This window comes from Protomyctophum parallelum, assembly GCF_964188405.1.
Source record: "Protomyctophum parallelum genome assembly, chromosome: 4".
NCBI classification, from domain to species: domain Eukaryota; kingdom Metazoa; phylum Chordata; class Actinopteri; order Myctophiformes; family Myctophidae; genus Protomyctophum; species Protomyctophum parallelum.
The window spans coordinates 40501128-40527177 of record NC_139700.1 but is presented as its reverse complement, the minus strand read 5'-3'; the positions used below and the strand labels follow the sequence as shown (position 1 = coordinate 40527177).

Sequence of the window (26050 nt, the reverse complement as noted above, 5' to 3'; positions counted from 1 at the left end):
TTTGTCCTTGGCCTTTAGGGAGTGTGCATGCAACGTTTCACACAGATCGGTGCGGTTATAGGTAAAAAAGGTTGGCATCCAGGGAGCGTGTGTGCAAAGTTTGGCATCGACCGGGTTAACGGTGCCGAAGATTAGCTGTACGCAGACGGACGGACACACGGACGGACACACGGGTGGAGTGCAAAACATACTTTGGCTGGTGGAGACAATAAGTGTCACCATCACAATGCAGTGCATAAACTTGTGGCTCACACTTCTCTTTCCTTGTTGTATCCCTTCTTGTCACCTTTTTAGCTTAGTACTATGCACTGTATGGTGAATGTTTATCCTCATGTTAGTTCATTTGATTTGTGTTTTCTTGACCAATAATGTGAAGAATGCTATTTAGACAGCATGTCGTTTTAGACCGATGCTTGGTTCATTGTTTACCTGGTATCCTAGTTACTTTGAGGCACTACAACGTTCTCTCTGCACTCTACTTATGTGGCCATTTACCTGTTTGTTGACTTGACTACTGCTTACTCTGACTACTACAATGTTGCAACTTGAAAGACGGTCTGGACAAGAGCGTCAGCTAAATGCCTAAATTGTTATTGTAAATTGCATGTGGTTAAAACAACCACGTACCAGATGAGTCCCGTAAAATGCAAAACAGAATGGAGTGGTAAAGTTAAATGAGTTTCAAAGCATCCTTAAAAACAGGCCTGAAAATCCAGGTTTCAGGAGACCAAAATGTGATGGCATTCACTGCCAACCCTTTTTTCTACTTTTTACATTTGTTGATGTTGTTTTTGGTGCTATTTGTTATGCTATGTTAATGAATTGGATACATAGAGCCACAATGGAGCCTCTAGTCTAGAATCTTGACTCTTACCTCCAGTAGACTGTCCCCCACCAGCGCCACCAGCAGCTTATGGTCGTTGCGTTGGCGCACCAGCGCGGCATTCTCAGAGGCGTACATGCAGGTGAAATCGAACATGGCGACGTCGGGCTGGCCGTAGTGGTTGATGGCGAAGTCCATCTTGGGCAGCTGGTTGTTGGTGGAGAAGCTGGCCGCCTCGCGGGCATACTGGAGCAGGGCCGCCTGGTCCACGTTGGCCCTGGAGAGTAGCATCTCTGTGTCGGCGTAGTCCTGCATGGGGGAAGAACACAAGCATATTTAGTACACAGGGATGAAAGAAAAAGAAAATACCACAGGACTGAAAAGCTTTTGTTAGGCCAAGACCCAAACTGCGATTTTTTTGAACAATTTGTACACTTTGTTGCGAGACACACAAACATATAGTTGTTCTACAACCACGTTGCGATGCAACCTTGTAGATCAGCTATTTTCAAAGATTGTTTTCAAAACGCCCATAGCAGCATGGATAATCTGGATGCATTTCATTCGTGAGAGCAACACAAGAGAATGAAAAGTGGCCGTGGGTAGATGTTGTTTTAAGAATCTCATCTAAATATACTGCACTGAAGGAACAACTGAGGTCTACCAAGCTAGCCACCACTAAAAGCAACACGGCAGTATATCTGAACATGACAGGTCTTTTCTTCTGTTGTCACTGTATTACATGGGGGCCCCGGAGTTTGCACTGTACTGTTAACTTCGCCGTGCAGGAGCCTCTTGAACATGTAGCGTCACATCACAGCATGCCTTAGAAGTGACATCTTTTTAAAGAGGGCCACGAGGGGAACATTCTTTCTTCTTTAATCTCCCAGGTTTCCCTCTGGCTGTGCTGGCCGTTAGCTGCTGGTTGGAGGGCGTTGGGAGGATCTGAATGGGTGTTGTTGGTGATTCATGGCATGGCAGTTGGCACTGCCCCGGTGGAACTGTGCAAACTCACAACATCATGTCTGCCAACCACCCCCTCCTTCGCCCTCTCTTCCACCCTATCCCAGGAGCGAGTGAGAGTAGTTTCCATTGCTATAAAAGGACCTGTCTCTCAGAGCACCATATTAAAATGAACCTTTTGGGATGTCTTCATAGCCTGGTTAACCACTCCCCCTTGAATACATTCCATTCGGGAGTGGTTATCCAGGCTAATGTCTTCACGTACAAAATATCGTCGTCCATTGAAACGTGTGAATCGACTGACTTTTGTACCATGCCACCAACTCACCCTGCCAACACATACACCAAGGCCTGGCAAAAATAATTACATAATCGCAATGAATTAATTGAGATAATCTCAATTATTTTCTCTCTCTCTCCCCCTCCCCCATATATATTACATCTTATATACACATTAATGAAAATGGCACTGATGCACATGCACAAACACAGGTGCCAACTTTGAAACCACAAGTGCTGAGAGGTGCAGTAACTCACCACTAAACAACATTAATTGTAGGACGAGTGTTTTTGGGCTGCGGATCAAGGTCCTGTCATCCAGAACCTCCCACCCCCCAAAGTAATTAAAGAGTACCACCCAGGAATTCATCAGCTGCTTTTGCAATAACCGCGATTAGCCTCGCAAAACCATGAATCACATCCCGTCATAAATCAACTACATTATGTTCACGAAAGGCCCGCTCCACACGAAAGCAAACTTCCGGTAACCTCTTGAACCGTTACAGAGCCAGAAACCTAAAGCAATGAGAGGAGAGTTCCTAAAAGCTTCCCTTCGCGTCCAGTTTCCTGTGGAAAGCTGCCCAGGCCCAAGGAAACCACCATTTATTATGAGGACAGAAACTCTAATTAAGCATGGGTGAGTTGGCAGTTTGTTTCTGCGGGCTGTTGGCTTGGTCAGACCATTAGTCTGATCAGCTGGACTTGGTCAGACCATTGAGCCGGGTTTTATACTTTGTTGTGCGCCAGTGTCGCACAGCGTGCTGAAAATAGTAGATCTACACAGGCTTATGTGTCGTGTCGCAGCACATTATGAGCTTGTAGATCTGCTTTGTTTTGCAGTACGACACCGCACACTAGGAACTCTCTGAACTCTAAATCAAGCCTTAGTCTGGCCAAGAGACTGAACAAGCAGGATATAGAGAGAGCAAAAATATGTTTATACACAGTAATACCAGGACCAGAAAATGTTACTCTGAAAGTGAAAAATGCACCCATAAGGGTGAATTTCTTTGAGCAAAATGAACACACTTTGCTGTTCATGTGTATCAGCATTTGTACAAACCTGCATGCACAGGCACATACAGGTATCAAAGGAGACAAAGCTCAGAGTCTACAATGCCTCTGTCATCTCTGTGCTCCTGTACGGCTCGGAAACATGGCCACTGAATAACACTCTGGATGGCTTTGAGAGGAACGCACATCCAACACGCACCATCCTGGTCTTTAATCCCCAGCAAGCCGTCTGGAGACGACCTAGAGCCCCCCCCCCCCCCCCCCTACACACAAACACCCGCTGGTTGGATGTAAGATCCCAGGACCTTAAAAGCATGTAACGTGACTTTGGTACAAGCTCAACACCTTGCCCAAAAGGACTAAGTAAGTAAGCATGCACAGGCGATTTGCGTCTTTATTCTAAGGGAATGCACAGAGAGCAAATGTGACACATCCCTCATATTTCTTATCACACTTACGTGCAGAATGACTCCTTTCTCTAGCAGGCTCTGCTTTTTGGCAGTCATCACAAAGTAGTGTGTGTCGTCCTTGTAGTAGACGATGTTTTCCAGGTCGATTCCTTAAAGAGACCAAAGGGGGGGGAGACAGGGACGGTCACGTACTGTACAATAAATAAACACACAAAAACCTTCCCTCTATAGCCTCCACGGTCGACTGTCCCTCAACAGTTCACTGTAAATTACATCGTTATAGACTATAGAGGACAACAGTGGTGATTACACGACCCACAGCACAAACCCAAAGGCCCCGGGGACACTGCCACATCAGCGGTATAAACCCTGATGGCACGCCTGGCATAATGACACTCAACGTCCAGCGATTTAATTGGGGGGCCGCGATGAATTAACGTTTGATCTCGCGCCGAAGAAAAGATGATCATGCATTGCTGCTGACACGTCCAAAAAACACATTAAAGGGATAGTTCAGATTTTTTTTAACTTAAGTTGTATGAAATACTTGCCAATAATTTAGTGGTTGCAACTGTATTGTTTGATTGCCAGAGTCCTGTGGTGGGAGTTCTGCTCTGGTTTTGGTGAAATATCAAGTAGTTCCGGTCATTTTGTGGGTGGGCACTGGGGGCCACGCAGTAAAGGTAAATTAATCCACAAAACTAACGTCATTTGTATTGTTGACCCATTTCTAAAATATTAGTGCAACTTTTTTACCCCTCTATCACACAGAACCATGTCTTTTGTGTCTATATCACTACGCCCAAAAAATAGTTCCATGTGATGGAGGGGTCAAAGTTGAACGAAAGTCGCGCTAAATATTTTAGAAATAGGCCAACAATACAAATTACGTTTGTTTTGTGGATTAATTTACTTTTACTGCGTGGCCCCAGTGCCCTCCACAAAATGACCAGAACTACTTAATATTCACTAAAACCAGAGCAGAACTCCCACCACAGGACTCGGGCAATCAATTAATACAGTTGCAACCACTATATTAATGGCAAGTATTTCATACAACTTAAGTTAAAAAAATCTGAACTATCCCTTTAAAAGACAGCACATTTGCTGGAAAAGGCTGCCAGTTGACCGACCTGTTGCTTCTCGCAGGTCCTGGAAGAACTTTTGGTTGAAGATGAAGGCCACGCCGCTGATCTCCTCCACTTTGGCCTCGGCGGAGGTGTGCCGGTTGATGAAGTTAGCCGTGATGGCGATGGCCAGCTTGCCGCGGAACTCTTTGCGGCGGAACCCTGAGGAGATCAAAAAAGGGCAAAGAGGGAAGGGATACGGTCCTCAAGATTAGGAGTATGATAGTCTCGCGTAGCCAGACAACTATTCCACAATCTCCGAATGCTATATAATCTGGAACTATAGCCCCCCATGAGCTGAGTAAGGAAGCTGCCATTTCTGTTCACGAAAATATATTTGAAAATATCTTTACATTTTATTTTTGTATTTTATTTTCTGCTAAGCAACAGGCTATATATGCTTAGATGATTTCTATTTATATTAGAATAAATTTGCGCGACTGTAAAGACGACACGGAAGTGGGGAAGAGGCTCCACTTCCGCTTTATATTTTACTCATGATAGCTCTTCCGTTGGTCCAGACTGTATATGATGAAGCATTTGGAAATTGCGAGAGTCAACAGTCTAACAGGTAACGCGAGACTAGGAGTATGAAGGATGGATGTTAACCACTTACACCCTCTGGTCTTCGTGAACCGGACTTGAATTACAACTGTACAAATCTGACCACTGTTTTATATATACACCAAATCTCTTCAATAGAAATAGCTGATCTACAAACTGATCTACAAGCTCAAAACATTTTTTTTGTTGATCGGCTTATTCTTTCCGAATGTTCCTCCCAGAAAAGGAATGCGTATGAGGAATGAGTATCTGCATGTAGTGATTACATTATCTCATCGTGTGGTGAATGAATGATATGCATGTGAAATATCTACCGGTATCTCTATAATATATTACCCTTGAAAAAGGTTCCTCAGTGCCACAGAAATCTATAGGTATCCAATACCGGTGTAACGTGGGAGGGGTTTGTATGTGTGCTAAAAGTGTTTATTTTGAGAACTGGATTAGCTACTTCCAGAAGCAAAAGATGATTATCCACCAAAGACTTCAACAACCAAAGATTGTGTCAAGGTTCATTTTAAGTTAAAAGACTGGAGTGGAGGAAGCAAACATAATGTCCCAAGTCATTTTGTATAGTTCCTCTTTTCTTTTCTTTTTAAATACACCGTGAATGCAACCAGATGTGTCAAGGCAAACATAAAACACGTCCTAGTATTTTGAGCTTTGTGAGTATTATAAGTTCACGCTAATCCCAGTGGGAACCTGCTTCCCTTCATTCATGCAACAGACGGAGGAGAGAGACACACATCACAGCTAGCTACAGGTAGTTCACTAGTTCACTCATACAGGAAGAAGCCAATTCATCAGTTCTAAGGGATGGAGCAAGTAGGGACACACTGGTGGTGCATGTAAAGGTCAATTTCTAGCGCGCACACGCGCACACACGCACGCACCCACACACGCACGCACGCACACACAGAGTAGATATTCCCCACATAATTGTAGTACACATTCCAAAGTACGAGACCAAGTAAAGAATGGAATGAAGCCACGAATCCCATGATGAGATCGTAACCTCTGTATGGATGGACTATGCAACAATCATGATAAAGTCACACAATTTTCACACTGAAATAAAAAGCTGATCTACATGCTACAACACATTGCATCGCATGATCACGGCCCCCTGATGCTACAACTGTGTCAAAAAACAGCAGTTACTCCAGTCATTACAGGATGTCGGGCGGGAACCTCCCATCTCCATATTAACGTGTTTTTAATTATTTTTCTTCGTAAATTGACCCCTACTTGATCATACAGTACTAGTGTCACAAGAAGAAAGCATCAACTAGTAGCAGATCCCCAAGTGCTCTCGTGATTGAGACTGATTGAGACTGATTGGGACTGATACTTCTGGAATTTGAATCGTGAAACGTTAACGGTTTCGGACATCATAATGTTTCCAATCCGACAGAGGCGATTATATTCAAGACGAGTGAACTTGCCTGCTAATGTGTTCCTCCTGCCATCCGCCCCGATGATGACATCAAACTCCAGCTCGTTGACAGGGTGTGTCCTGGGGAGTACTTCAGCCCTCCAGCCGATCCCTGAGAAAACACATGGCCACATGGAATCAGCCCACAACTGACAACACACACAGCCAACAGCCACTCTGTCTGCAGCTGCACTGCTGACGCCACATGCTTTCCTTTAGGCCTGCAGCTATGGATCATTTTCTTAGGGATTATTCTATTGATTGCTTTTTTTTAATAATCAAGAAGCGTTATTTTTTATATTATTAACCCATTTAGGCCCGACGTCGAAATTAAAAAAAAAATCTTCTAAATCCCGAGGTGGTTCCCAAAAATTAGATGTAATTGGCCGCCATCCCCCATTTGAAAATATGTTGTTCCAGGGACCTCCCAGAGCAAAGATTTTAGTTAAAAGGGTTTGCTCTGACAGAATATCAAAGATGTGCACCAAATTTTCATGATTTAAAAAACAGAGTGCCGTGCTACGAGCTTGTAGATCTGCTATTTTTTCAATAGCTCAAGTGTAACATAATGCTTAAAACACCAAAAGGGGTTCCCGCCCTGAATGAGTTAAAATCATTTGAATGCATCAACGAGTGACTTAACCACATGTCATGCAATAATAGTGAAAATAGCAGATCAAACGTGTTGTTGTGAGCTTGTGTTGTAAATCAGCTATTTTGGAGTTCTTTTCTTAAGCTTTTCACCAATCATTACATGCCCAAAATAGGGATCGATTTTTAATAGATCATCTTGTAAAATTATTGATTAGTTTCTCAATTGATGAGTTAGATTAAGTGCAGCAGACAGTACTAGCTGTCAGGTGTCACTTACGCTCCGTTTCCTGGTCTTCAGGTGGCTCGATCAAACCCTTGAACTCCACGTTGACGTGGATCTCGATGCCGACGAGGAGAGCCACCTTGAGCAGCATGATCTGGAGCTGTCGAATACCTGCAGCAAGAGGAAGTACGGTCAAACCCTGACGCCATGAACTGCACGAGGGACAGTCAAACCCTGATGCTGAGACTGCATACGGCACAGTCAAACACTGACGCTAAGACGGAATAAGGTATAGTCAATCTAAAAAAATATGAAAACTGCATACATAGCATAAGGGACAGTCAATTACAGTTAGGGGATCAGGGGCACTTTGACACGTAGACGTAGTTTTTAACAGATGGCCTCTCTAACCACTAAACTACTGCTGCCCTCAGGTAAAGGCAATCCCTTTTGCTATAAACTGCATAAGGTACAGTCAATCCTTGATGCTATAAACTGCATAAAGTACAGTCAATCACTGATGCTCTAAACTGCATAAAGTACAGTCAATCCCTGATGCTATAAACTGCATAAAGTACAGTCAATCCTTGATGCTATAAATTGCATAAAACACCCATGCTAAGACTACATAATGTACAGTAGTAAGAAAGACATAATGTCACAACAATACTGAAACATGAAACTTCAACACAATGAGCGAATACGACGTTGTACAACAAATAGGCGTGTGTCAATTTTCACTAATATTGATGATTATGTTCGCGACAGATTTTGGACATAGCACAAGTCCATTGCAGAATGCGTCTTCCACAAGATGAGAGCATGTCAGATTTCATGTGTATCCACTCACTGATATGATCGATGGAACCCGCGCAGAACTTCCCGTAGAACTTCTTGGCCCCGAGGCCCCTGAGGTCTTGAATGGTGAAGGGCCAAAGATGAAGGACATTGTTCCTGGAGAAGGCGTCTCTCTTCTCCAGGAGCACCACTTTGGCTCCCAGCAAGCCCAGCTCAATGGCTGTCCGGAGGCCGCATGGCCCTGCACCAATGATCAGACACTGGAGAGGAAGAGAAGACAAAGGTTACCGGCTACCGTCATATAGCACAGACAGCCATTGGTCATGGGCTATGGGCTTGATACAAATAGGGGATTTATGAAAGAGAATTGTTTGTTTGTTTGCGTTTGTCGGAGGAAAAGCTAGATGCATAATTTAACCTATTTAGGACGGGAGCCCTTTCTGGGGTTTTTACCCTTCAAGACGTGTGTGTATATGTTATTTGTATGCAGCTGTGACTCTGTCTACAAGTCAAATTTCTCCTTAGGGAGACAAATAAAGACAACCTTGAACCTTGATATAAGCAGCATAACATTTTTGTAACTTTTGAATAAATAAGTTTTTAGGCGTTTTTAGAATCAGCCTTAATGGGTTAATATTTACTTCTTTCCAGTACCTAGGAATGTATCACTTAATATGTGTGCCTTTGTTATTAAAAAAATAAAAAAATAATGTTTGAGCAACACAAATTTGAAATGTCTTTAAAATGAGTCCTGAAAATAACGATGTAACTTTTTCCAACAAAAATATAATAATTCAATTATAATGTACAGATGAATCATTTACAGTTGTTACCATTCAAGGTACAGAGACAGGCACAGTTCAGAGAATCCAGAAACGAGGTTACAATTGAGAAATGTTACGTAACATTTGCAACTTTTCAATAACCGAGACCAGGACAATGTCTACATTGTGCTGAAAACAGGTATGCCAGGCTCAAAAAAAAGTCTCACCTTTGAGTTGGAACACGCACGTCCCTTCTTGTACTCCTTTTGGCTGGCCCTCTTGTCCAGTTTGACCCAAAGGGCCTTGGCCTTCCAGTAGTTGAGCTTGGACTTGAGCTTGTGGTAGAAGACCCTGGACTCGCAGGGCTTGAGCTCCAGGTGGTCGCACAGCTCCTGGAAGGCCTTCAGCGTGCCCTTACAGGTGCTGGCCTGGACAAAGTTGTCAAACAGGACGTGCGAGCGCTTCGGGCCTTCTCCCCCAGCCGCACCGGTGGCGCCTCCGTCCCCCATGGTCCAGCCCGACACCGGCGGGCTCCTGAGGGCCCCGTCACCACCAGGCAGGGGTCTGTGGGTGCAGCACCCAGCCCTGGAACTGTCCGTATGCTCTGGACGGGAGAGGGAGCGCTCTTAACTTCCAGCTCCTAGCATCCTCAGCCTGGCAAGGAGACAAGAAGAACACATAAGAACTCATACAGGATACAGGATACAGTAAGTGAAATTGGAAGTGATGAAAATCATGAAATGAAGGAAGAAATCAAGAAATTATACGCCATCTCCTGATTGGATTAAATTGGTCCAGCTAGTGGACCCCTAGTTGAATAGCGTGGCTAATACATGAGATCATTGAAGTTAAAAGGTTAGATCTATTCTAAACAACCAACATAATAGAGTTACCGGCGACTGCGGTGAGCACAGAAATAAATCTGGTCTACCGGCACCAAACAAGAAGCACGCAGCAACAAATAAACATCACAAATCTCTGTGGTACAGCATCACCCCAGACACAGGAACTCACAGCTCCTCATCTCAGAAACACTAGGAATGAAAAGGCAATTGTGTACTCAATCTCAACGGAATCGTCACTGTGTACTGCAAGCAATTATACGACAACAACAGCCCTGAGCTTGTTTCTTTTTACTTCCCGTCTCATCAATATTTAAGATATATTTCCTGCAGAATCAACCTTCTATGACCTGCAGAAGTGTAGTGCTGTGTTGTTCTGCCTTTAATACCTAGGGGGAAATTAAGACATCACTCGTGTAGCACTCGTGTTCTTTGATGTCTGTCTATTTGTCAGCCCGACCAACAAAACAAATCAGTCTGGCCGTTATATCCATCATTGACTTTTCCGACTTTTCGGTATTCAGAATCAGCTTTATTATCAAAAAGTAAGTATTTTCCACAGAAAAAAGAAAGGGAAGAAGAGAGGGAAGAGAGATCAAAAAGGTATGTGATCATAGCAGCACTGTACTGTACATGAGACATTTTTGAATAGAGCTTAAGTGGTTAAATTACAATAAAATAACTTTTTCTCAGACCCAAACATATGGCATCGGTCAGACTCTAGTCTGCTGTCCGCTAAAATCCACTGTGAGAGAAGGTCCGTATAGACATTCCACCCAGTGCGGAGTGGACAACCTTTAAATGTCAGCCCTGACAACAACATCAATATATATTGAGTGGATATACAGTAAGGAGATAAAGGTGTAAAGAAACCCTGTTTAAAGCCTGCCTTATCACTAGTGGTGATGACTGTACAAGCCTTGTTTGAACAGATCATCTTGCTGAACAAGGAGTATCAACAATCATTGCCAAGCTAATAGTCTGCTTCAAAATTCCCCGGGGTGACGAGGCGGAAACTGCCAACTGGCCTTGCCCGTTAGACTTTCACTAACTGTGGCTCAGCAGAATTATTTGCCTCAAGAAGATTTGAATCTTCCCAGAACACGAAATTAAAGAGGACTTTTCAATTTTACCTCACAACACGTGAAAGATGTAGGCTGGCTATTATATATATTATTTTAATCGGAAAGTCTGTTTAAGATCTAGTCCTAAAAGTCAAGACAAAGCCTTTAACCAGACGATTCATTTCAATTCATGTTTCACATGTTAATTATTAATCAGGTAACACATCATTTTGTTTTACAAAAGGGATTGGGGCATTATGTTTTGGGGAGTACTGTAGGTGGTGGGCCTGTGCTCTGTCTCTCAAGGGCCTTAATGCATACAAATATTTGATGTGATTTTTATTGGTGAAGGCAAGCACAGCAATCGATATGATTTTATACCAATCTGCACCATTCACAGCCTCTTGTCGGACAGCAATTTCAGAGTTGGTTGTGTTAAGAAAGCATAGAGAAGCATGTGTTTGCTTTAAGTTCTGGTCATGGGATTTGAAATGCAAAAATCATCAGGCAAGCATTTCTGCATCCACAAGACCAACAGTAGGTTCAGAAAATGATGAATGGTTTCTGAAAGATTAACACTAAGGTCTGTCAGCCAACTACTACTGTAGTACTACCACACACACTCACTCACTCACACACACACACACACACACACACACACACACACACACACACACACACACACACACACACACACACACACACACACACACACACACAAACACACACACACACACGTACATTTACTGCTCAGTGAGTGCACAGGTAACAAGACAAAACACCCCTTTTCCGTGTCCCCATTTTTTCCTCCCAGTATTTTCAGGATAAAGGAAACATTCAGTCTAAATGTCCAGTTTGCTAACAACTACTACTACTTTGGTGTTGACCTCAAACCAAATAATTTTACTCTTGTGTACTCGTACTGTAGAGATGTAACAAATACAAATATTGACTCTTGAATGCTGACATTGGGAACCATGAAAGGTGTGTCAAACTCCCTTCAGCCATGCGTGCATAGCTGCATGGCACGCATGGTGCAGTATGAGTCACTATTGCTTAGTTCCTGCCAACTGGTCAAACATAACGTTGGAACAACCCGCCAGTTATTGTCATAAATCAAAAGTGAAGTTTGCTGCTTGGCTAACCTTTGAGACCATGGCCGGCCTCTTTTCATTCTTCTCATTATAGAGCTGTCACGATCATGAGTATGACATTAGTTGAAAATGAATTGTCTTACATTGAACATTCCAGAACATTTAACAGATAAGAAAATACAGTTCTGTTTGGCTTTCAGGCTTTGTCTGACTAATGTAATGTATGACAAATTACCAAGTGAAACTTGGACATCTGTGAGCTTCTGTGAGACATCTGCAAATGTTTGAAATGATTGTGATGCTGATTCTGTATGAACACATGTTGCTGAATACCAATTAGAGAACCACAGTACTAGATAGAGTTTTGTCTCCTGTATTAGCAAAAACAAAAAAAAGCTTGTACTAGCAAACAATTAAGTGTATCTGTCCTCTCATTATTATTGCTGTAAGTTCACAGCTTAAGTTATCAACAAAAAGATTGTCCTGGCATTCTGTTTTTACACGTATGCCTTACTGTATCAGTAAGTTGCTTTTTCTCCTCATATCCATTTATCCTTTCACAATTGATAATGATTTATTAGTCATTGTGGAAGTCCATACTGTATATGTATATCATCATCATACGAGAGACACAGAAGTTCTGCACAGTAGTCAGAGACAAGAGTCGGAACATCTTGAATTGTGCCGTGAATCAAATGTCCCATTAATGCATTATTCATTATGAAATTAAGATTCTTAAAGGGGGGGTGATTAGAGGGTGATTAGTTTGAATGCTTGGCAGTCTGCTTCACACGGACAGCAACAATAGAATAAAGCAAAGAATGGAGAAAAGGGAAATGAGAACAATTGCCTGTTGGCCTCAGTATCTGCCAGGTCCTCTCCATGGAACGGGGTCCAGGAAGGCCTGGCTAGCTCCGTGGAAAGCAACACAGTCCCAGTCCCAGCGGTCAGTACACCATGAAAGCCACGCAGGTACAGGGGTCAGCGGGCCTCTCTTTCACACCCTGCCAAACTCCTCAGTGCAGTGGAAACAGCCTTCTGTTCTGGGGAGCAGGCCGCACTCTGAAAGTGCAATGGTGTAGCTCTGTGTGTGTGTGTGTGTGTGTGACTGTGTGTGTGTGTGTGTGTGTGACTGTGTGTGCGTGTGTGTGCGTGTGTGTGTGTGTGTGTCTGTGTCATCAGTATCAGCAATTAATTATGTAGCCAATGTGTCTTTCCTCCCCCCACACATCAGTGACACAGCATGTCACATTGTGAGCTTGTAGAGTCTTTAAAAACTTTTGAATAAGGGATGGGTTAGTGGTTAAAGTTTAGTTTTAGTAGCAAAATGTGTGTGTGTGTGTGTGTGTGTGGGGGGGGGGGGTCGTATATATTTGTTTGCTTGATCGTTTAAATGTTCTCAAATAGGAACTTCAATCAAAGCTTGTGTTTTTCAAAATGACTAGAACCAGGGGTCATCGCCATGCTAGCTTGTGGTGGATTTTTTTGTGATTTGTTTTTGCCACAGACAGAAAACTGTCAGAAACAGAGAAATAGGTAGCTCTGAATGACCATAACAGGTCTGTAACTCTGAGTGTTCAAATGGAACCAAATGGACCCTTATGGGTCATCCTTGCAAATAAAACATTTGTGCACCACTAGTACTAGTTGGACTCCTAAAGTGTCATAATAATTAAGTGTCAATGTGTCATACATATTCTGAAGAAAACCTGGAGACTTGACATCTTATGATTAAAAAGAAATCACACCCGTGTGAAGTGAGTGGTGCAACTCCGTCTGGGGGTGGGGGCGGAAGCTCCAGACCCACAGGAACACACCCAGGGTGCCGGACAGATTCCGGCGAGCCGCCCCGCGTACGAAACGGTTGAGAAATGACAGAGTTACTGTGTGGGGCCAGGGGGTCCCTCTACTGTACCCTCTACTGTACTGTAACTGTACTGATTGATTGATTGAAATATTTATTAACAGTTTGTAGAATTTACAGTACATTTTAAGCACAAACTCAATACAAAGACTGTCAACTGTGAGTGGACGACCCAATTAAGCATTACACTTGTTTACAACAGGGTCCACATTGTTCAATTCATCAAAACATTTAAAGACGTACAAACATTTAGAGACATACAAATAGACATTTCTATGTAGCTAAAGTACAGAACAGGAATTCATCATATGGGAAGCAAAAAAGGGAAAAGATACAATATACAGTGAGGGAAAATGGGGGGTGGGGGGGGTGGGGGGATTCAGATTTTACAGAGGCCAGTTTCGAATTGCAGCCATCCGTAGGTGCCCTTTGAGAGCGGTTTTGAAGGAGTCAAGGGATTCACATGTCTTAATGACTGTTGGTAGGGCGTTCCACATTTTGGTGGCATAGGAGCGAAAAGAATTTAGTCCCTTGTTTGTGCCGAATCTGGGTTGTACATGGTTTGTTGCACTCCCTCTGGTGTTGTGGGTGTGGACTTCGTTTACATTAAGGAAGTATTTAGACAGGTACATGGGTATCTTGGTGGTGTATCGAATCTTGTGGACCAGACCCATTGCAAGATGCTGTACTCTGTCGTCGACCCTAAGCCATCCCAGCCTGTCAAAGTGGGCAGGGGTGAGGTGGGTTCGGGGGGTGAGGCCAAGTAGGAGCCTGACCAGTTTGTACTGGCAGACCCGAAATCACCATATATACAGTTAATATGTGCGATGTGCGTGTGTGTTTGTGTGTGTTAGGTTGCGCACAGGTGGTGAAAAACAACCATGCTGTTTTCGTGCTCAGACCATAGACTGTAAAAAAATATGGACAAAGCGTTCTCCAGGCCTGATATGGACGTAAGATGAAGTCTGTCAGTCCTTGAATTGTAAATCGCCATCTTTCTAGATCCGTTTGGGCCCAGCTGGCCATTTGCTGGCCCAGACAACGAGGCGAGACTTCCCCCCTTCTTCTTCGTTGGTTTTTATTTTGACTCGAAAGGGGGGTGGCTCCCGATCATAGACTGTAACGGCAGCCACGCCCCTCAGAACATACGCAACTTTATGGTCATTTTTTAAATAAATGGGACCATAATTTTCCAAAAATAATATTATGACATGGGAAATGAGACTTTAAACTAGTGAAAGTATTCATGACCATGTTTATTAAGGTAATACAGTCTAGGTGAAGTTGGGCCCAAATACATGGAGCTCTATGGGGCTATGGTTTTTTTTGGGCCCAATGACAGCGCCACAACAGGCCATTATATGAACTTTCAGGAAGTCCCGATTTTCTTAGTGGCTTCACAAAATATCTGTCTGACTGCCCCCCTGGCTCAGACGCATCCAGCCACCCACCCACACACAGCTCCGTAAGGGACCACTCAAATACGAACATTATAATGGTGTGTAAAACCACGGACACATTGATGACCACTAATTAGAACAGATGTTGTATTTTTTGACAAAATATTGGTTCAGCTCGTGTCAGACTCAGACCCAAAATGTTGGGCGTGTGTTTGTGTGTGTGTGTCTCCCACCACAGTAACTTCCAGTGCAGACAACACCCTGCCTGTACCCCCTCTCCCTCCAACCCACAGTCTCACCTTCCCACTTAAATCAACATACAGTAAAGACAACGAGCACTGGCTGGATGGCAGCAGCTGTATAAAGCCTGTGGGTTCACCTGCTACAGAACACACACACTTCAATAACAACCTGGAAGCCCAGTGTCAGACCAACTTCTGACACTTCAATGGAAAACAAACACAAAAAGGTTTGAATATGGAAATGCTGTAGTGTTTCTGCCCGACAGCCATCTCCATAGATGACTGACATGACAGGAATCAGGATGGCTCAGATCCACATGATTCCATCTCTTCTAGACAAAAAGGCCCCAGTGTAACCACCAGTGAAGCCTAAGGAATTACACATTTCTTTTCTTACCAGCTCACATTCAGTGTCTCATAAAAATGAACAGAGGTTGAAGAAAAAAAGAGTAATGCTTGCTGACTTGCGAGTTCCGTCACGGTTAAATCAATCCATCAAATAAATCAACCGTGCTGCATTAAAAGGCCCAGTTAGGTTAGTTCTGCTGTGATACGCTGCCTGCAACACCCAGCTAAAGGGAGACATCTCTCTGCCGACCAGAGGAGAGAACAGAGCACATGACCTAGTATAATTAGACCTATTCTAGTCTACTGCACATGTCCACTGAGCAGGAGAGAAACTGCACCACATAGTTCCGTTACGCAGAGCACGGTGGGCTAAAAGTCCTATAATAGGCGAATGATAATAGTCCGAAACGTTGCGATGATTGCAATCATAAAACACGTTGTGAACTTGTCGTTGTTTCATCATACAACAAGTAAGTGGTTCAAATGCTTAAGTGGTTCAACACAATAAAAAGAGGTTTGCTTCAGCACAGGCAAACAATCTCATTAGGTGGACAAGCTGTAGCTTCTTATAGTAGAAGTAGATCTTTCTTCTTGAATAGGTTGATGTCCAGACCACTAAGGTTACTGCTCAGGTGACGTGATCCCCCCCCACCCCTACCTATAACATGATTATCAGGTACTAGGAGAACGTTATTTTTTTCTAAAGTGTACAGAAAGTGTTATGTTTGTATGTGGCCACATCAGTTAATTATGTATGCCTGCACCTTTTTTTCCCCTCTCTCTGTATAAAATCTGTGTGCCGATAATAGCCGATCTACAAGCTCACATCCAATAGATTTTCGCCTAATGTTCATGCCATAAAGAGACCCTGGGGTACTTCATGTGGTTAAATTCAGCTAGCAGAGCACTTCTGGAATTTTTCTGGGGACACTGAGGGAAGCCTCTCTGGTTTCACACAAGCACATGTGTTTATTTTGTCTGGGTTTATTTTCATTTAAGTACAATGGTTTGCTGTTTTTATTGCCGGAGTAAAAGTCAAGAGCCCGAAAAAGGAAAAGGGAATGACATGGTTCCCAAAAGATGTTGACCGACCCACTCCCTTCCCCTGTCACAATAGGAGAGAAGAGATTACAGAAGGTATGTTGGAGTCAGTCCCAAAATGCAGGGTGGATCCGATCTGGTCAGTCAAAGCAAACAAGTACTGTATGATCTACTACAGTTTAGAAGCACCATATAATATATAAACTACTTGCCAACACAAGTAGTACTGGAAAAACAGTACCAAGTAAATGGTAAACAATATTACAATCTAGTATAGAGGACGGCCGATATCTGCCATTATTTTTGCTTTGATGATATCAGTATTGGTAAATCAAATTGAGACGCTCTTCAAGCTCACAAGGCCTCACAAAAACTGTTCCTCAGTCAACATTGTTGTTGTGTTGACTCAAAACGTTGCCTAGTAGTGTATGTTTCCAGCCTCCTGTGTTTCTAACAAATGCTGTAAAGGATGTGTAATAAGGTATTTAAAGTTTTTTTTTTAATTAGGGCTATATAGTGGTCTCCCACCTGATCTTTTTTTACTTTGGACCTTTAGTATTTTGGGAACCCTATGATGCTCCACCTTCTTATGTGGCAAGCTAAATGCTCTCAAATAGATCTTGAATGAAATCTTGAAAAATACATAATAATAATAATAATTTTCAAAGTTCAAGGACTCTCTAAATTGTGGGTTGGACAAAAAATAAATCTTTCATCGGTAAGTCTCTACAAAACTAGCGTAGAAGCAGCATGATGTGTGTGTGTGTGTGTGTGTGTGTGTGTGTGTGTGTGTGTGTGTGTGTGTGTGTGTGTGTGTGTGTGTGCATGCGCCCTTAAATAGCATCTGGTGGGTTCCTGACAGCAGGTCTGGCCTGAGTGATGTTTGAAGAGGACAGGACAGTGAGGACACCCACTACTACACTAGAGTGATGGTTTGAAGAGGACAGGACAGTGAGGACACCCACTGGAGTGATGGTTTGAAAAGGACAGGACAGTGAGGACACCCACTAGAGTGATGGTTTGAAGAGGACAGGACAGTGAGGACACCTAGATGAGTGATGGTTTGAAGAGGACAGGACAGTGAGGACACCTAGATGAGTGATGGTTTGAAGAGGACAGGACAGTGAGGACACCCACTAGATGAGTGATTGTTTGAAAGGACAGGACAGTGAGGACACCCCCTAGATGAGTGATGGTTTGAAGAGGACAGGACAGTGAGGACACCCACTAGAGTGATGGTTTGAAGAGGACAGGACAGTGAGGACACCCCCTAGATGAGTGATTGTTTGAGGAGGACAGGACAGTGAGGACACCCACTAGATGAGTGATTGTTTGAAGAGGACAGGACAGTGAGGACACCCCCTAGATGAGTGATGGTTTGAAGAGGACAGGACAGTGAGGACACCCACTAGATGAGTGATTGTTTGAAGAGGACAGGACAGTGAGGACACCCCCTAGATGAGTGATTGTTTGAAGAGGACAGGACAGTGAGGACACCCACTAGATGAGTGATGTTTGAAGAGGACAGGACAGTGAGGACACCCCCTAGATGAGTGATTGTTTGAAAGGACAGGACAGTGAGGACACCCCCTAGATGAGTGATGGTTTGAAGAGGACAGGACAGTGAGGACACCCACTAGATGAGTGATTGTTTGAAGAGGACAGGACAGTGAGGACACCCACTAGATGAGTGATGTTTGAAGAGGACAGGACAGTGAGGACACCCCCTAGATGAGTGATTGTTTGAAAGGACAGGACAGTGAGGACACCCCCTAGATAAGTGATGGTTTGAAGAGGACAGGACAGTGAGGACACCCCCTAGATGAGTGATGGTTTGAAGAGGACAGGACAGTGAGGACACCCCCTTAGAGATGAAACAAGTAGCCAATTTCCCAATCCAATAGCCTCCTCTGATCCGTGTCAGTGTGTCAGGGACTTGGCAGAGAGGAGAGGACAGGATAGGATCACTCTCTCTCTGTACTGTAGGGTGGATTACCTTCAAGTTCACTTTAACCAGAACCTCTCATTCATCTAGCTCTTAAAACCGCATCAATCTAACGCAGTGGTTCTCAAACATTGTCATGTCAATATTGTCAAGGACCCCCCAAATTCACCTTTGGCCACAGGCGGAAGGAACCTGCATCCGAAATATGTTGTGCCAGCCAGGTCCCGGGGACCCTCAGAAGAGACGATTCCAGTTAAAACACTTTCCATTTAGACGAAATGGACGATCCACAAGCTCATATAACGGGGTTCCCCGAGGCCAAACCCCAATTTGAGAACCACCGATTACATAGCCGTAGTAGTCGACCGGTGGATTGAATTATTGGCTCTCTCCTGTTCCCGTGAGTCTTTTATTCTTGACAGTTATTGATCCTGTTAAACTTCCAGTTATGCTTTGTGATAGATAATCACTGCAGAGGGCCACGTTACAGTTAGACAGCAAGGGCAGTTGTAGGACAAGGCAGGTGCTGTCTGTCTATTCAGGGTAAGTATGTCTGTCAGCCGCAAACGGAATTTAACGGATCATAATCCGACAGATGCCCCGTGTTATTATCTTCCCTCTCTCTCTCTTTCCACCGATGCTTCTCACAGTATGTAAACACCATTTAGGGTTTCTGCCTGGGAGAGTAAAGTTCACTGTTATGTTACCGAAAAAGACCTAGTTCCATGTGACAAAACTACTATTAACAAAAATACTATTAACAATTAACAAACAATTTAACAAAACTACCAAAGTCTGACGTCAGTGTCAGTGACTACAGTGTTACTGTAGTCAAAAATATTTCTTACATCTTGTGTTCTATGATAACATCAGAAAGGAATCTGCTGCATAATCAAATCTAATTTTCCCCTGCCCTAATCCTCTATGTCCCTTTGTTTTCCTTCAGATGGAAGTACTGTTGGCAGAGTGAAGCCTGCAGTCGCCCAGAGATCTCCAGAGAATGGAGCGGAAACAAGGCCCCACGCCCCACGGTCATCATTAGCACACCCATCTTCAATGTACTGGTGGTCTTCCGTGGTGGTGGGAGGCTAGACTAGCGTGTCCATAGATATTAAAATTATCTATGGACAAGCCTCATTGGCTGCCATGTGTGTTGACGGGAGGGCGTTACAATTTACACTGGTACCGGAAGAGTGGACAGCACACTACGTCACGCTGCCACTCAAGTGACCACTGGCCAATCATCACAGCGCATCTTTTCCGGGACTTATCAGACCCGAACATGCGGTCTGTGACGCACACTCATGCTTCCGCGGGGCTTCGCAAGGAATCTCGGGAATTTCTTGCCCTCCCATGAGCACATACGCTCCAGAGGCGTCTACCTTTATATATGAGCTTGTCTCTCTCTCTATATACTGTATACACCTCTCCATCTCCCCCTCTCTCTCTCCATCCTCGCCTCTTTGTCTCTCCATGTCTCTCTCTAGATGGAAGATGGTAGATTAAACAAACACTGCCAGACCTGCACTAACCGCATCTCGTTCGCCGTCCCTCGATTGTGAGCGATATTAAGATTTGACTTTTTCCAAGACAAAAAAAGTTAATCATCTGTTCGGGGCAGCGTATACAGTGATTAATTCCCAGTTCCTACAAACACTATTTCGGAACGTCCAAGAACAGTTCCATTCTGAGGTTTTGTTAACAAAGTAACAAATACAAAACACAACAGACAGTCACAGGACGAATAAAAGCTGGAGCTGTAAAGGTAATAGTGGACATAAATTGGGTGGGGTGGCTGGCTATGGGACAAGTTAGTTGAACAACGTCACCACGAATCACTTCAGTCAGCAAAGACCAAAAGAGAGATCAGGCTCCATATTTATAGGGCGAAACGCATCATGAGAATACTATGAACTCTGTGCCACTGCCCTCCTGGCAATCTAGCAATGAGATACAGAAGGGATTACCCTGAGAGTTCCTCTTTCACCACGTCACTGGTTATCATCAATCAAATCATATCTGTGCAACAGGCGTCTTGGCTAATTACCCCGGAATTCCTTACTGATATGGATGTGTAGTGGAGCGGCGGCTCAAACTCTGACCTCACAACAACACATCTGGCACAAGTCAGCATGATGATGACAGGCCGTTATGTAGATTAGTTCTCATGCATCTACAGTAGTTAGAACTGCACTTAAGCCATTAACAACTTTTTTACATTGGACGCCTCAGGCTGTCTTAAGGATTCGAACCGAGAGGTGCCTTCGACGTCGGTGGCCGTCCTAGCGCATCCTCAATGATACGGGGCGAGATAAGAATATTCAGAATTGTTTTTTTTGGCCGTTCGACTTTCGGCTGCCGTATGCTAACGCTCTGGGTAATTAGTAGCTTGCCGTTGACTTCCATGTTAGCGTGGCGGAAAGAATGACTCGTATCTCCTAATCCAGGGCGCTCTCCGTGGTGATAAATGGATCGATATGCTGGCGCTTCATTTCTGCTCCTCATCTGTCTCTCCCGCAAAATATGAACGCTTTTTGGATCATATATCGTATAAATTAAAATGATCGCAAACTGTCAAGAATGAGAAAGAAGTTAAAGAACCAAAGCAAAACGCTATTTTGAAATAGACAAAGTTGCAATTAATTTACACACTAAAACAATGTTTAACAGAGTAAACGGACATCTTGAACATGTCTTTAGCGTTACCATTCCCACTCCATAGGAATGGAGACAGTTGTCTGCCTGTTCAAAGGGATAACGGATAATAGCACACAAAACATTTTGTTGACTGGACGTGGAACTGGCTTCTGGCAAAGACCGTCTGTCTCCTCCTGACCATCTGGCTTTTGCATCTTTCACATTTCTGACAAATGAGCTCTAAGTGTTGTAGCGGAGCCGTGTTGAGACCTACGTTTCACTTCCCACGACTCTCATTCTGACAAAGTTCAGTGAATCAGCAGTGTCCGAATTGCAAGACTTTACCGGCGGTGGTGGCTGCCATCACCTCGCCTTCAGCATCACAGGAAAAAACATTCCCTGACCAATTGATAATCAGAAGAACCGTACGAAACAGCATCATGTATACTCTACTACTCAATCAAATCCACCAGACACTCGCAGCACTGTGATTCACAGGCATATCACATCTACATGCAGCATCCTGAGTGGTTCCATGGATAGTCAATCTGGGAACCCTTTTTCCCCCTTTGTGTTTGCCTCTGGGAGGCATCAACTCCTTTGTTGTGTAGTAATAGGAACTCGGTTTCAAAGTTAAAAAAAAGTCAAAGTCGTACGATTTGTCACACACGTTACCGCAGTGAAATTTATTCTTGGAGCGGTGAGACGCAGCCAAGGAGCGGTGAGCTGCAGCCGTGCCGCACTCGGGAATCATTTGATTAGTTGATTAGTTAAGTTGGTTTGCTTCCTCCAGAGTGCTTCTGTGCTTAGACCTACAAACAACAGCACTACATGTTTAGGGCAGTGGTGCTGACATCTCTGTCTCTGATGGCAGAATCTGTCTTTCTTGAGAGATTAATGGGTAATAATTCGCTTCCATGTCCTGTCAATCTCCCCTGCTGTCCAGAATAGCAAGGAGAGGTCAAATGAGGATAAATGAAAAAAAATATATATATATTTAAAATAATATATGATACAATAATAAATAATAATTATAATAATAATAATAAATATAAACGTAATATGGAATAAATATTGTCTTTTCCTGGTTTTAAGCCATATGTATTATATTATCATCACTTTGAGAATGTTAAAAAAAGAAATCTCACAATAGGCCGTATTGTGAGGTCCCTTTTCGTTCCGTTCCCACAGAAGGGGGACTACACAATTATTTCTCCATAAAAGAGATTTATAGGTAGAAAGTCCAAATAAAAAAGTTCTACTCGTGCCACCCTGCAGTTTTTTTTATAATCCGTGGTCGAAGACGGGACTATTTCTTACAAGGCGTAATAATATGTGCAAGGGGAGTGGTGTGGTTTTGGTCACATGGACCAATCGCGTAGCAGCTTTATGCCCTTGAGTATGCGCGTGACGTCATCGTATGCGGAAGAACTTTTTGTTGTCCATAGCAACCTAGCAACTCACTGTTGCGACGCTGTTTTCATTCACTCTAAACTGGGAAAAGGGGAAAGAGCTGTTGTGCGATTGACTGTACAAACAGATTAAAAAAGAACTCGGAGCTATCCTTTTACAGACTGCCGAAATGTAAAGAAAGAATAAGTAAATGGATCGCTGCACTTCGCCGATGCAGTCATGTTTCAGGGCTACTGGATTCCATGGATTTGCGGGTGCCACTTTCACTTTGTGTCAGGTATGTTGCTTTTTTTGTAAAACCATACGCTCAATGTAAAAGGGCCTTTTCACACAATGTCCCGTTTTAAACGAACCTAACGGAGTTCTCTTCTTGTGGACCAAGAAGTGGATTAACATAGTCCGTTCCAATGACAGAGATCTGGTCAGGAGTAATTACTCATCAACATGTTGTTACGTGTTTCTACACACACGGAGTCTGTGGAAAGACGTTAATGTTAATGTTAATGTTCTTATTGATCAACACACCCAGTTACTGAATGTTAAGTCTCCATGGTTTTCCTCAGAATATCGTATGACACTGATTTATATGACACATTAAGAGTCCACTGATAACCACTACAGTGGTTTAATATCAAACTTTTTGATTGTTATTGCACAAATGGATCCTTAAGGTCTGTAACTTACTCTGAGAGTGTACGAATGGAACCAAATGGACTCATAGTGTCAGAGTTACAGACCTGCATGTGTCCATTTGTACACTCAGGCTGTAAGGGTCCATTTGGTTCCATCTCTCAGAGTTACAGACCTGTAAGGTCCATTTGGTTCCACTCTCACAGACCTGTAGGCTTAAGGCCTAAAGGCCTATTCATAGTCTGGATTTTCGGTGATGAGGTGACCACCGCTCCGGTGGTGAGCTGACCACCGGAGCTGAAATAACGTTGAGCGGTGGTGAGTAAAAACAGAGAGAAGCGGTGGCGGTGGTTTGCTCTTCACCGCGGCTCGTGACGTCATGTTGTAGTTCGGTGGTCACCCCGCCACCGTAAATCCAAACTATGTATGAGCCTTAAGAAGGGTCCATTTGGGGTCCAATGGTTCCATCTGTACACTCAGTTACAGACATGCAGGCTAATCCTCTCTCACTCTAATGCCAGACTGGCATTAGAGTGAGACACTGGCATTGCCAGTGTGTGCCAGTGGTCACCCTTGGCACCCGTGGTTAAAGCTGCCTACCCCTGCTCTACACCAAACTTATTTGCCAAAATAGCCGGTCTACAAGCTCATAATAATAATAATAATAAATAAATTATTATAATAATAATAATAATAATAATAATAATAAATAATAATCTCACAAATGTGAGATTATTTTTTTACATTAACTACTGGAACAATAGCATCCCTATTCTGGAGGGAACATTTGCAGAAAATAGCAGATCTACAAGCTCACAACATTGTGAGCTTGTAGACCGGCTATTTTGGCAAATAAGTTTGGTGTAGAGCAGGGGTAGGCAGCTTTAACCACGGGCAGCCCCGTCCCGGATGAGTTTGTTTTGAGGCTGATGTCTGAAACAGGACATTATGTGAAAACACCCCATAATATATGTAAACAAATGAATATCATCTAGTAAATGTTTTTGTTGTTTTTGTTATTTAAGGGGAAAAGAGTGATGATCCTCTACATCCTGACTACGTGCCAAGGTTATTTGGTTTCACCTCCATCACTGATCGAAGTACAGCAGAGAGTACAGACTGTTGTTGAAGTCCCAGGCATTGGGGTCCAGACAGAGGAAACACAAAATGACATTGCCTCATTACATGAACAGATTAAATCTTTAAATGCTGAATGTCAATCACTTAGGGATAAAGTCAACAAATTAGAAAGTGAGTTGAAAGTTGAAACATCGTACTCGTGATCCTTCAGAATTTGATGACAGCAAAATGAAATTCTTCACAGGACTACCAAATGTAGAGACTTTCATGTTGTTGTTCAATTTTGTGTCACCAAGTTTACCACCTCCTGCAAAACAGTCACTTAGTGATACTCAGAGACTTCTGCTTACACTGATGAAGCTGCGCCTCAATCTGTCTGAGGAACTTTTAGGTTACCCCTTTGGCATTCACCAGTCAACTGTATCTAGAATTTTTCACCTTTGGGTAGATGTGATTGCCATCAGGCTTCATCCCCTGATATTGTATATTAATATTTATACATTTGTGCTCGTCTTTTTCATTTTGCAGGCAGGATAAACTGAAAAGGCGGTTGGCCTGTGATTTCCCCGAGCTGGTGTTTCACAGCCCTGCAACGTGCAACATCTCCGAACTGGTTTTTGTTGAAACATTATCAGCAGATACACTGTTAGACAGGCTACCTCATCCATCAGACATGACAACAACTGAGTCAACCGAGGTAAGCCAAGCAGGTTCATCTTGGCAGCAGTTTTAACCTTGACCAGTCAACTTTCAACGCAAATATGTGTGCCACCTGTATGGCCAATCATCTGCCAAAAACGTGAATGATGCAAGGTACAAATCATTCTGTACGGCATCATCAGCTTTGCCAGAACTGTCCATTCCCCCAACAAGTGATGCTCTCCACCAACATTGCAAAAGGGCAAACTACCAAGCAGCAGTGATGAGACGTTCTCTGACTAGTAAGATGTGTGCTCCTTCACCCATTGGCAGTGGATGGGGCATGGAGGATGGGGAGTTAACAGTAACATGGATGACTAGAAATCATGCCCCTGATAGTGTGTTGCAGGTAGTCCACTGTAATTGTAAAAAAAAAGAAGCAAATGTGAGACTAAAAGATGTTCATGTATGTCTGCAAAACTGTCTTGCACTGATTTATGTCACTTCCAGGACTGTGAAAATGTGTCAAAGGAAACAGAAGAAAGAGGTACATGGGATGATGACTCTGATGAAAGTGATAGGGATGAGTAACCCAACAGGCCTACTACGTTTTTGTTCAAGAATTATTAAGATGTTAAAGAATTGCCACACTGCCTACATCCATTTAAATGCAATGCATAAATGCAAACAGCACAGACTACTTACACAGCCAACAGAAGGTTTTATTGTGATGCATTTGTATGCTGTATTTTCATATATTTCCTTGGCAGGGGGGGGGGGGGGGGGGGGTGGATGTAAAAAAAATTATGACAGATGC

At 43.4% G+C, this 26050-nt stretch overlaps 1 protein-coding gene and 1 pseudogene across 27 annotated transcripts in view; one reads left to right on the top strand and one right to left on the bottom strand.

Annotated features, from left to right (window-relative positions):
- Positions 1-26050, bottom strand: part of mical3a (microtubule associated monooxygenase, calponin and LIM domain containing 3a) — a 139164-nt gene that overhangs the window by 60605 nt on the left and 52509 nt on the right. For all 26 annotated transcript variants that reach the window (XM_083763523.1, XM_083763531.1, XM_083763532.1 and 23 more), the window contains exons 2-8: positions 9222-9648; positions 8283-8490; positions 7487-7603; positions 6626-6727; positions 4623-4778; positions 3538-3638; positions 875-1132 (exon numbers count right to left, since the gene is read on the bottom strand). In XM_083763523.1, coding sequence (XP_083619649.1) covers positions 875-1132; positions 3538-3638; positions 4623-4778; positions 6626-6727; positions 7487-7603; positions 8283-8490; positions 9222-9503 — 1224 coding nt within the window. In that variant the 5' untranslated portion in view covers positions 9504-9648. The remainder of the gene's footprint in view (positions 1-874; positions 1133-3537; positions 3639-4622; positions 4779-6625; positions 6728-7486; positions 7604-8282; positions 8491-9221; positions 9649-26050) is intronic.
- LOC310857199 lies at positions 15803-25131 on the top strand (annotated as a pseudogene). The gene is made up of 4 exons: positions 15803-15852; positions 19781-19914; positions 24540-25038; positions 25123-25131. The product of its transcript is annotated as an uncharacterized misc_RNA (transcript).